The 13,237-nt window shown below is 44.7% G+C and overlaps 2 protein-coding genes across 4 annotated transcripts in view; one reads left to right on the top strand and one right to left on the bottom strand.

Annotated features, from left to right (window-relative positions):
* LOC141133225 (adhesion G protein-coupled receptor E3-like) overlaps nucleotides 1-13,237 on the bottom strand; it is a 455,441-nt gene that overhangs the window by 340,713 nt on the left and 101,491 nt on the right. For all 3 annotated transcript variants that reach the window (XM_073622475.1, XM_073622474.1, XM_073622476.1), the window contains exon 6: nucleotides 535-657. In XM_073622475.1, the coding sequence (XP_073478576.1) occupies nucleotides 535-657 (123 nt within the window). The remainder of the gene's footprint in view (nucleotides 1-534; nucleotides 658-13,237) is intronic.
* LOC141133227 (E3 SUMO-protein ligase ZBED1-like) overlaps nucleotides 1-13,237 on the top strand; it is a 227,489-nt gene that overhangs the window by 148,231 nt on the left and 66,021 nt on the right. The window lies entirely within an intron of this gene.

The following is a 13,237-nucleotide window of genomic DNA, read 5'->3' as shown; positions in this document are numbered from 1 at the left end:
AATAATTTGTAACATTGGATAAATTCATATTCGTTACGTTCACTAACAGCCAAATTTGAAAGGAAATTCCAATACCTATAATTTAATAGTTTAAAACTATTATTATTATTAATAAATAATTATAAAACTATAATAATGGTAATAAACGTAATATTTTAATTATAATAGAAATTATCCAAATTTTTTTTGCTCTTTCAGATTTTCAGATTTTCGTTCTTATTTTCGGATTTTTGTTCTTTCTGATTTTCAGATTTTTGTTCTTTTGAATTTTCGTTTTTCGTTCTTTAGAATTTTTGGATTTTCGAATTTCAGATTTTTGTTCTAATTATTCCAATTTCTCAAAATAACGAATACCGCATCTAAACAAATGGAAGGTAACAAATTTGAATTCTTCCGAAGTTACGAATTTATTTGAAATAACGAATATCGATCTAAACGAATGATCCGATAAACAAAAAACGAACAAAACAAAAACGAAAAAAAAAAAAAAGATTTTTGGGCAGTGCACATAATTAATAAAAATATGACACTCACCTGTACAATTATTAGAGATATTCTGATATCCTTCCCTGCATTCACATGTATATGATCCAATTGTGTTCTTACAATCACCATAAGGTTCACAAATTTGGGGATTTTCTTTACATTCGTTAATGTCTGTAGGGATAACAACAGATGTCAGGATATACACAACATATGAAAGCTGTCATTGCAGACTTGCCTCTCAGAAAGTAATAAAGATGTACTGGAACACAGTGGTGTATCCTTAGACCTCATGCACATGGGCGTATGAATTTAACCCCTTCACGCCGACCGTACGCAAATATGCAGCCTCGGCTTGAAGGGGTTGTACCGGGTAATGCATGTAGCTGCATGCATCACCCCGGTACCATTTTTTAGAGTCGACGGTTGGCTTTCTTGGGATAACAAACGATGCGGCTATTATCCCAAGGAGCAGGAGGGGACGACCCTCCTGGACCGGGAGGCCGGGAGGCCTGAGCGACCAACGGGCACGTCCCCCGGCTGGTCGGAGACCCGAACAACGCCGGAATAGGCTTTTATCGGGTCTCAGATTTCGTAAGCCAGAAGCGATGTCATGACATCACGTCCGGTTTACAATAGACCTAAAGGCACCAAATTTTAAAAAATTACAGCATTCAGAATTGCCAAACTTGGTGTTTTGAATGCTTTTAAGTACAAAAGGAGGTCACTGCCTATTACTGTCACAAGGGATGTTTACATTCCTTCGGAGATAAATAAAAATGATCAGAATTATTTTTTTTAAGAGACAGTGTAAAATTAAAAAAAAATCAATAAAATAAAAATTTAAAGCACCTCATTCCTCCCTGCTCGTGCGCAGATGCGAATGCATACATAAGACGGACCCGCAAATGTAAAAGGTGTTCAAACCACACATGTAAGGTATCGGTCGTTAGCACAAGAGCAATCATTCTAGCACAAGATCTCCTCTGTACCTCTAAACTGGTAACCTGTAGATATTTTTAAAGCGTCGCCCATGGTGATTTTTAAGTGCCGTAGTTTGTCGCCATTCCACAAGTGTGTGCAATTTCAAAGCATGAAATGCTAGTTATCAATTTACTCGGCGTAACATCATCTTTCACATTATACAAAAAAATTGGGCTAACTTGACTGTTTAGTTTTTTAAAATTCATGAAATTGTCAATATTCCCAAAAAATTGCATTAGAAAGACCGCTGTGCAAATACCGTGTGACATAAAATATTGCAATGATTGCCATTTTATTCTCTAGAGTCTCTGCTAAAAAAAATAATAATAATATATATATATAGATATATATATATACATAATATATATATATATATCTATATATATATATATAATATAATTTTCTAACAGAAAATAGGGATTTTATCTTGTAAGCCTCAAATGTCAGGAAAAGGCTTAGGCAGGAGGGGGTTAAGCTGCATTTTTCTGCCAGAACTTAGCAGAAAAAATGCCTTCAATGTCACATCTTTAACAGCATTTATATGCTTTATGCTCATGCTTGGGTTGTTGCCGTCACCCCTTACCTGTAGTTTCACCACATCAGGAACTTAGAGTCTATATTGGGCCTTGCGCCCACCAATGTATGCACCAGTCACTTTATTCTGTTTCCAATGCTTTATTGCAAAACTTGAAAGGAAGTAGTAGTGAAGAGGAAGGAAGGGAGTTGCAGGAGAATTCAAATACCTTTTGCAGATCACTAAAGAATTTAAGATCTTGGCCACTTATGCACCTTCAGTCCAAAGACCTTTGCCCACCCGGATAGGTTTCTCTCTCTCTGACCTAGCAGCCGGAATGGCACACGGACAAAAAGTCTCTGCCACAGACTTTAGAAAAACAAAATAGCTGTACGATCCTCTGCCACAGGACGTAGTAATGGTTGTACAATCCGCTGCCACAGGACGTAATAGTTTTTGATGAACAGCAACACAGTACCAGAACCTTTAAGCCGATTCGGCAGTACTGTGCGGTAGGTTAGGTTGCATCCTCCAATTGAGTCACCAGGCCCTTCTTGAGATACCAGCATGCCACTCCGTCCTCTTCAAGATGAGTCCTCCCCTGGATCTTCTCAATTGCTTGGCTTCTTCCCGCAGGACAGACAGTACAGGACCAGCTCTAAACCAACAGGCCCCAGACGACCTCTGGGCCTACTTATAGTAATGTAGCCTCAGGCCAGCATGGTCCCGAGACAGAAAGGAAGCTGTCACATACCTTTAGGCCAGGAGGGCCAGGCAGTAAAAGAGAACCAAAAATGGCGTCTGCCCCTTAAGTACTCTTTCCCAGAATGCACAGTGGTGGACCACCTCTGCTGAGTTATTTCTGAGAAAGAAGAGCACTCAATACACTTCAGCCTGTTGCTTTTCAACACTGGCCTGTAGTGACAACGACACCTACAGACAACAATGTGGAACTACACGCAACACAGCCAATGCTGGAACAGAAGCTAATTTAGCCACAGATTAAATCTGAACTATATACAGAACAGATAACCCCCTAAATTTACATACAAGCGCCTGATCAACAGGAGCAGGGCGCTACACTCATTTACAGGCATAGGGTGTTTATAAGAGTATGAACATAAACTCATTCTATTAGATAAAATATTAATTTATTCTAGCCACTAATAAATTCACATGCATACTAGCAGGTTATGTGGTGTGCATGCGCTTAATTATGCTCATATGCTTCTCTCTAAGAGCAGCTTTAAAGGTCCATGCACAATGGCTTAAAAAAAAAAACAGTTACCATGCCAGAAAATGCTGTATAAAAAATACTCATATTTAGCAATTTTGTGCTAGTTTTCAGCAGCTTCTAGCAGCATTTAGGAGCGTTAGGTTTTATAGGCGTTTTTACAACAAAACATTAGGAAGAAAAAAAAAAGCTGGGTGTTGGCATTTAGGTCTCATGCACACTGGACATTATTAAAAAGCCATGACTGCTGAGGCGCAATGGGCTTAGGTCTCAATTAACATAAGACAATGGGATCAAGTCCCCCACTACCCTTGCCCTTTACCCCATTAGATAAAACACATACAACCATTGGGTTGGAAAGGGCAAGGCCACAGCTTTATTAAATTCCAACACACAACATGTGAACATATTCACATGTTGCCCGTCACAGTCGTACTGTGAGTACTTAACCAAAAGAGGGAAATGGAGCCTGTCCTTACCATAAGTGCTGGACAGACAGCCTACTTCCAATTTTCCATCAAGGGTATAGCTCATTACTGCAACTTTAACTGCTGGCAAGGTCAAGAAAACCGCCAACTGCCCGTCAGTTAATAACTGACGAGCGCCCCACCGCAGCCAGCACCTGTTCCACACCTCGCTGCAGGCCAAGGTTGAAACTGTCCAACCCAATGTCATTAAGGTGAACGCCATCCGACCTTAACAGATCATCATTAGTACCCTCGAGATCCTTGTGACGAATGATGAACCCAACAATTTGCCGAACAAACTTGGCGACCTGGGCGTTAACTTTTCGACGGAAACATTCTAGCGGGGGACAAGGTATTTCCCTGGCCCACAGCCGACGAGGCGCGATTTCCGACCATATAAGCACCAAATTGGTATAAACTGCATAGCATTGAGCAACGTCCCGCTTGATAGCCGAGATTAAGTCCACAGACCGTGTATAACCCACATCATTCCCTCCAGTGTAAAGAATCAAAATGATGGGGCTAGACATTTGGGACTGAAGGCACAAACACTCTGGAAGTACTTGGGGCCAGCATAAACCAAGAAGCCCAAGCCAGCGTATCCTGGCGAGATCATAGGCAAAACCCAAATTCTTCCTGTGGCTCCGAACTGCCGCCCTACGAGCGGCTCAGTAAATGAAGGAAACTCCCATGATCCAGACCATAGCTGGGTAACGATCTGAAATTTAAAATAACAGGTGTAGGTGAAAATACATAGAAAAAAAAACGGGACGATTCCCACCTGCCCAAACGCTGGAGTGCCATGTCAGCGAAACCCATACCGAAGCCGCAGTGGCAGCGCTGATTCGAAAGGGATGGGTTGCAAAGTCAGGAGGCCAAGTTTTTTTTTTGTTTTTTTTGTTTTTTGAGGCAGCGATGAAAAAACCCGCAAAAATTGGAAAATGCTAAGAGAGGAGGAATCGGCATGGACAAAGAAGCTAGGGGACGAGGGGCTTGAGAACATGAAGGGGGAGGCCACACAAACAGGGTAGAAGGGGCCCCCGCAAGGGTACAAAACGACCCTTCCGCCCATGCCAAAGCTGTCGGTTTTTTGACGTGTGCAAAAGAACCTACACCCAGCGCTCTGAGAGAAGAGGGATGCTGCCCGCCGAGGACGCTTTTTTTGATGTCCTCCCACCCAAGGAGCTGAAACCAGAAAGACAAACAGACATAGCCGACGAAACTGAGGAACGGGAAGAACCTTTTGTAGTAAATAAGCAAGGTAAGAAAATAAAGCCACGCGTCGTTCCTGTAAAGACGAGAAGGAAAAACTCACTGCCTGACACCTGGACCCATTTGACCCACACGCGACAGTACGACACCCACGTCCGAGGGGACAGCGACGCCCGGAGGAGGTTTAGCAAACATCGGAAACGAGGTTCCACAAGTAGGCTGGAGAGGGCAGGCCCTCCAGGGAAGTCGACGGGGCGAGGGCGCAGGAACAATCAAGCTGTGAACGAGAGAGAGGATCGGCAATATCATTAGCTGTTCCAGGGACATGCCTAGCTCTAAAGCGAACGTTAAACTGAAGGCACTTTAAAACCAAAAACCTCAGCAACGACACAACCAGAGGGGATCTGGCAGACTGTTGATTGACCACCTGCACCAAGCTCATGTTATCGGACCAGAAAAACCATCTGACGATTGCGCAATTGCTCGCCCCACAGCTCGATGGCGACAATAATTGGAAAGAGCTCCAGCAGTGTGAGGTTGCGCAAAAGATCCATGCGGGCCCATGAGGCCGGCCAACTTTCAGCAGACCATTCCCCTTGGAAAAAGGCACCGAAAACCACAGGAGCCTGCCGCATCAGTGTATAGCTCCAGCTGCGAGTTTGGTACCTCCTCCAGCAACCAACGTGACTGGCCATTTTAGGACTAGAGAAAGGATAGCCAGGAGCTGTTGGCACTCACCGCTTTCAGCTGGGCCCACGAAGAGGAAGTCATCCAAACAGTGTAACACGGAATGCAAACCAGCCACCTGGACAACTACCCATACAAGGAAACTACTGAAGAGTTCAAGGAAATAACAAGCAATGGCACAACCCATTGGAAGGCACATGTCAAAAAATAGCCTCCCTATAATTAGCATCCCAGCAGATGGAAGCATTCTGGGTGGACCGGGAGGAGGCGGAAGGCGGGCTCAATGTCCGCCTTGACTAGCAAGGCCGAAGGGCCAGCTGCCCTGATCAGGTGAAGCGCCTTGTCAAACGAGGCATAGTGGACCCTGGATTCTTCCTTATCGATGCCGTCGTTAACCAAAGAGCCAGAAAGATAGGACATGTGATGGATAAGGCGGAATTTTTCCCTCAGCCCTTTTGGGGACCACACCAAGGGGGGGGAACCCTCAGGTTGTGGAAAAGGGAGATCAAACGGGTCCGCCATGCGCCCCAAATCCATTTCCTTCTGGAGTTTCTCGGCCACCACGGACTCGAATTGAATGGCCATTTTCAAATTAGGTGCCATGGTCGGCACATCCAATGAAGTGAAGGGGATCCAAAAACCACGGCCAAACCGTCCCTCAAGATCAAGGCCTCTCTATGAAAAGGGAGGGGGGACCGGTCTAGCCAGGGAAGCATCTCTGACACGATCACTGGGGTCCTCCGATTTAGAAATGTCAGGCTTGGCCCCTGGCCAGAAAAGCGGTTGATTTCCCTTTCGTAAGCACCGGCTGGGTGAGCGCCCCCGCAAAGAGAGCACTGGTGCTTCAAACGGAACGCGGTGTACCACTTGCAGTGGCTCTCATTGAACAGCCAGCATAGACCCCTTTTTTCTTTTCTTTTTTTGGGGGGGTGGGGGCGGCACCGACGCTCTGGGAGCTCAGGAATCCTTCTAAAAATCACTGTCTGTGAACATAGTTCACTGTGCCATCCAAAAATGCAAGGTAAAGCTCTATCAATCAAACAAGAAGCCATATCTGAACATGATCCAAGAGAGCCACAATCTTTTCTGGGCCAGAGCTCATTTAAAATGGTCTGTTGCAAAGTGGAAAACATTCTTTTTGGCAACTATGGGAGCTGAGAGGAGAGGGATCTTCCAGATCATTATCAGCACAAAAGCCTGCATCTTTGATGGCATTGGGATGCATTAGTGCACATGGAATGGACAGCTAATACATCTAGAAAACCACCATCGTGCTGAAAGATATATTCAGGTTTTAGTGCAGCATATGCACCCATCCAGACGATGACTTTTTTGGATGAAGGCCTTACATATTTCAGTTAGAATTCTATATCAGGCAAGAATGGGACAACACTCCTCTCCTAAAACTGGTCTCCTCATTTCCCAGACATTTACAGAGTGTTGTTAAAAGAAGGGATGCTACACCATGCTAAACATGGCCCTGTCCCAACTTTTTTGCAATGATTTTCCTAAAATGGTACATTTTTTCACATTTAGGACTTATCATCTGCAGAGACCTGCGTTTTTCATCTGCGGAGACCTGCTCCTAAACACTACTAAACTCTCCTAGACATTCTTAAATGCTCATAAGGCCTCATGCACACTGGACGTTTTTACAGCCACTGTTTTTGGCTTCAGACATTTTTTTCTGCAGCCAATAAACTTCCCAGCATGTTCTCCTATGTGTCCATGCACACATAGGCTGTTATCAGCAGTTTTTGGCAGGGGAGTTTTCTGGCTGGAAAAAAACAGAACTAGTGGGTTTTGAGCAGTGTTTTTCAGCTGTAAAACTGCTCTATCTCTTAAAAAATCTTAAAAACGCCATAAAACGCTGAAAAACACGTCATTTTGACATTTACCAGCATTTTGAGCCATAAGCTTTTGTGGGATTTTGTTAAAAAAAGCTAAAAAACACTACTGCAAAAATGCTGAAAAACTCATTCTACAGCTACAGCTTTCCACAGCTAACGCTACTGAAGGCCTCTTGAGCCCCCTAGGGAAAGAGAGCCTTGACTGATGGGGGCATGGAAGGGGGGGCGGACAGGAGCGGGGGAGCTTGAACCCATAGCAACAGAAGCTCCGATGGCACATGGGGGTGGCAGGAGAGTAGGAAGGCCCAGAGCTCATGTGAGAAAGCGGACGGGTGCATCTCCTGGTTCTAGGAGCCGGAGGCCCCGCAGGTGGAGGTGAAAGTGGAGAAGGGGGGGATCTCAGGGGTGAGGAGGGAGAACAGAGTCGCCTGACCTTGGAGAGCCAGCTCGTGGACCCTGGGCAACAGGAGGTCAGTGTCCATGGCAGTGGTGCAGGGTCCACAGCATCTCTTCCAAACGACTCTTCCGAAAGACCCAGAATTCCCTGGGCACACATTCCCTGAGCTCAGGCCCATCCCATCCCAACTGTCCCAACCAATCATTCCCCTTGTCATGCACCTAGCCATGCCCCCATCAGTCAAGGCTCTCTTTCCCTAGGGGGCTCAAGAGGCCTTCAGTAGCGTTAGCTGTGGAAAGCTGTAGCTGTAGAATGAGTTTTTCAGCATTTTTGCAGTAGTGTTTTTTAGCTTTTTTTAACAAAATCCCACAAAAGCTTATGGCTCAAAATGCTGGTAAATGTCAAAATGACGTGTTTTTCAGCGTTTTATGGCGTTTTTAAGATTTTTTAAGAGATAGAGCAGTTTTACAGCTGAAAAACACCGCTCAAAACCCACTAGTTCTGTTTTTTTCCAGCCAGAAAACTCCCCTGCCAAAAACTGCTGATAACAGCCTATGTGTGCATGGACACATAGGAGAACATGCTGGGAAGTTTATTGGCTGCAGAAAAAAATGTCTGAAGCCAAAAACAGTGGCTGTAAAAACGTCCAGTGTGCATGAGGCCTTATGAGCATTTAAGAATGTCTAGGAGAGTTTAGTAGTGTTTAGGAGCAGGTCTCCGCAGATGAAAAACGCAGGTCTCTGCAGATGATAAGTCCTAAATGTGAAAAAATGTACCATTTTAGGAAAATCATTGCAAAAAAGTTGGGACAGGGCCATGTTTAGCATGGTGTAGCATCCCTTCTTTTAACAACACTCTGTAAATGTCTGGGAAATGAGGAGACCAGTTTTAGGAGAGGAGTGTTGTCCCATTCTTGCCTGATATAGAATTCTAACTGAAATATGTAAGGCCTTCATCCAAAAAAGTCATCGTCTGGATGGGTGCATATGCTGCACTAAAACCTGAATATATCTTTCAGCACGATGGTGGTTTTCTAGATGTATTAGCTGTCCATTCCATGTGCACTAATGCATCCCAATGCCATCAAAGATGCAGGCTTTTGTGCTGATAATGATCTGGAAGATCCCTCTCCTCTCAGCTCCCATAGTTGCCAAAAAGAATGTTTCCACTTTGCAACAGACCATTTTAAATGAGCTCTGGCCCAGAAAAGATTGTGGCTCTCTTGGATCATGTTCAGATATGGCTTCTTGTTTGATTGATAGAGCTTTACCTTGCATTTTTGGATGGCACAGTGAACTATGTTCACAGACAGTGATTTTTAGAAGGATTCCTGAGCCCACGCACTGATGTCCATCACAGAATCCTACAGGTTTTTAATGCAGTGTCATTTGTGGCTGTGCCATCTAAGGCACTGATCACAGGCATCCAATATTGTGTTTTGACCTTGCCCCTTGTGCACAGAAATTTCTCCAGATTCTCAGAATCTTTTGATGATATTATGTGCTGTGGATGATGATATATTTAAAGTCTTTGCAATTTTACATTGAGGATCATTATTTTGAAATTGAAAATTGTTAGATGCAGCTTTTCACAGATTGGTGAACCTCCGCCGATCTGTACTTCTAATGCCACATACACGCGACCGGTCTTTCCATCAGACCAAAGTCTGACGGTTTTTCCAACGGAGTCCCAACGGACTTCCGCTGAAATGGACTTGCCTACACACGATCACACCAAAGTCCGATCGTTTAGAACGTGATGACGTACGATGGGACTAGAAAAAGGAAGTTCAATAGCCAGTAGCCAATAGCTGCCCTTGCGTCGTTCTTGGTCCGTCGGACTAGCATAGAGATGAGCGGTTTTCCCGATAGGAACTGAGTCCGTCGGAAAGATTTGAAACTATTCTATTTCTAGGTCCGATGGAATTTTCGGAAAAAAAGGTTCGATGAAACCTACACATGATCGGAATGTCCGGCGGAATGGTTCCGTCAGACCTTTTCTGCCGGAAAGTACGCAGCATAAGAAACTCTGACTCTAAGATGCTTTTTTATACTCAATCCCATTACCTGTTGCCAATTACCCTAATTAGTTGCAAAATGTTCTTCCAGCTTTTCCTTGTTAGTACCACTTATTTTGCCAGCTATTTGTTGCCCTGTCCCAACTTTTTTGTGTTGCTGTCATCACTTTCAAAATGACCTTATTTTATTATTTTTTCGTAACCATTTCAATACTGGGCACTTTCCTACTCAGGTTTTTTCAGCTTTCAGCGTTGTCGCACTTTAAATGACAATTGTGCGGTCATACAACACTGTACTCATATGACAGATAGAGATTTCTTTTGGTGGTATTTAATCACCACTGAGTAGGGATGAGCTTTGTGTTCGAATCAAACCCATGTTCAACTCGAACATCGTGTGTTCGGTCGTTCGCCGAATTACGAACGATATGGGCCGCGCCAAATTCGAGTGGCGCCTCATGCTCATAATTCACTGCGGCATCGCAGTGCATTGCTGGCTGATGGTTGGCCAAGCATGCACTATGACCCGCATGCTTGGCCAATTACAGCACCGTCTGAACAGAGAGCCGTAATTGGCCAAAGCCAAGGAGGCTTTGGCCAATTATGGCTCATAGGGTTTAGTACACACCCCACACTATATAAGGCCGTCTGCACGGAAGCCCTGTGTAGTGTGTTCCGGCGCTCAGACAGAGATAGAGAGAGAGAGAGACACAGACAGTGTAATTTGATTTAAGTTAGATAGAGTGGGCAGGTCGAGTCAGTTAGCTGCAGTTACAGTGCATTGTGTATATATATGCATCCCAGGTGTTATATATACATATATATACACTGTATTCAGTTTAGCTAGATCCTGTTCTTCTTTTCCTAATATACTGACAGGCAGGTGTTTTTACAGTATTTCTAGTTACTGTACTGTTTACCCTGCACAGTCTCACCTACAGTATAGCTACCTGCAGCCAGTTGCTTGTGTAGGCTCATTGAAGTATTTCTAGCTACTGTACTGTGCACCCTGCACAGTCTCACCTACGGTATAGTTACCTGCAGCCAGGTGCTTGTGTAGGCTCATTGAAATATTTCCAGTTACTGTACTGTGTACCCTGCACAGTCTCACCTAAATATAGCTACCTGCAGCCAGGTGCTTGTGTAGGCTCTTTAAAGTATTTCCAGTAACTGTACTGGGTACTCTGCACAGTCTCACCTACAGTATAGCTACCTGCAGCTAGGTGCTTGTGTAGGCTCTTTGAAGTATTTCCAGTTACTGTACTGTGTACCATGCACAGTCTTACCTACAGTATAGCTACCTGCAGCCAGGTGCTTGTGTAGGCTCATTGAAGTATCTCCAGCTACTGTACTGTGTACCCTTCACAGTCTCACCTACAGTATAGCTACCTGCAGCCAGGTACTTGTGCAGGCTCATTGAAGTATTTCCAGTTACTGTACTGTGTACCCTGCACAGTCTCACCTACAGTATAGCTACCTGCAGCCAGGTGCTTGTGTAGCCTCTTTGAAGTATTTCTAGTTACTGTACTGTGCACCCTGCACAGTCTCACCTACAGTATAGCTACCTGAAGCCAGGTGCTTGTGTAGGGTCATTGAAGTATTTCCAGTTACTGTACTGTGTACCCTGCACAGTCTCACCTACAATATAGCTACCTACAGCCAGGTGCTTGTGTAGGCTCTTTGAAGTATTTCCAGTAACTGTACTGTGTACTCTGCACAGTCTCACCTACAGTATAGCTACCTGCAGCTAGGTGCTTGTGTAGGCTCATTGAAGTATTTCCAGTTACTGTACTGTGTACCCTGCACAGTCTTACCTACAGTATAGCTACCTGCAGCCAGGTGCTTGTGTAGGCTCATTGAAGTATCTCCAGCTACTGTACTGTGTACCCTGCACAGTCTCACCTACAGTATAGCTACCTGCAGCCAGGGACTTGTGCAGGCTCATTGAAGTATTTCCAGTTAGTGTACTGTGTACCTTGCACAGTCTCACCTACAGTATAGCTACCTGCAGCTAGGTGCTTGTGTAGCCTCTTTGAAGTATTTCTAGTTACTGTACTGTGCACCCTGCACAGTCTCACCTACAGTATAGCTACCTGCAGCCAGGTGCTTGTGTAGCCTCTTTGAAGTATTTCTAGTTACTGTTCTATGCACCCTGCACAGTCTCACCTACAGTATAGCTACCTGCAGCCAGGTGCTTGTGTAGGCTCATTGAAGTATTTCCAGTTACTGTACTGTATACCCTGCACAGTCTCACCTACAGTATAGCTACCTGCAGCCAAGTGCTTGTGTAGGCTCTTTGAAGTATTTCTAGTTACTGTATTGTGTACCCTGCACAGTCTCACCTACAGTATAGCAACCGGCAGCCAGGTGCTTGTTTAGGCTCATTGAAGTATTTCCAGCTACTGTACTGTGTATCCTGCACAGTCTCACCTACAGTATAGCTACCTGCAGCCACGTGTTTGTGTAGGCTCTTTGAAGTATTTCCAGTTACTGTACTGTGTACCCCGCACAGTCTCACCTACAGTATAGCTACCTGCAGCCAGGTGCTTGTGTAGGCTCTTTGAAGTATTTCCAGTTACTGTACTGTGTACCCCGCACAGTCTCACCTACAGTATAGCTACCTGCAGCCAGGTGCTTGTGTAGGCTCTTTGAAGTATTTCCAGTTACTGTACTGTGTACCCTGCACAGTCTCACCTAGAGTATAGCTACCTGCAGCCAGGTGCTTGTGTAGGCTCATTGAAGTATTTCCAGTTACTGTACTGTGTACCATGCACAGTCTCACCTACAGTATAGCTACCTGCAGCCAGGTGATTGTGTAGGCTCATTGAAATATTTCCAGTTACTGTACTGTGTACCCTGCACAGTCTCACCTACAATATAGCTACCTGCAGCCAGGTGATTGTGTAGGCTCATTGAAGTATTTCCAGTTATTGTACTGTGTACCCTGCACAGTCTCACTTACAATATAGCTACCTGCAGCCAGGTGCTTATGTAGGCTCTTTGAAGTATTTCCAGTTACTGTACTGTGTACTCTGCACAGTCTCACCTATAGTATAGCTACCTGCAGCTAGGTGCTTGTGTAGGCTCATTGAAGTATTTCCAGTTACTGTACTGTGTACCCTGCACAGTCTTACCTACAGAATATCTACCTGCAGCCAGGTGCTTGTGTAGGCTCATTGAAGTATCTCCAGCTACTGTACTGTGTACCTGCACAGTCTCACCTAAAGTATAGCTACCTGCAGCCAGGTGCTTGTGCAGGCTCATTGAAGTATTTCCAGGTACTGTACTGTGTACCCTGCACAGTCTCACCTACAGTATAGCTACCTGCAGCCAGGTGCTTGTGTAGCCTCTATGAAGTATTTCTAGTTACTGTACTGTGCACCCTGCACAGT

The sequence above is a fragment of the Aquarana catesbeiana genome, linkage group LG03 (assembly GCF_042186555.1).
Source record: "Aquarana catesbeiana isolate 2022-GZ linkage group LG03, ASM4218655v1, whole genome shotgun sequence".
Classification (NCBI taxonomy): Eukaryota; Metazoa; Chordata; class Amphibia; order Anura; family Ranidae; genus Aquarana; species Aquarana catesbeiana.
Note: the sequence above shows the minus strand (reverse complement) of the source record. Positions and strands in the feature narration are given on the sequence as shown.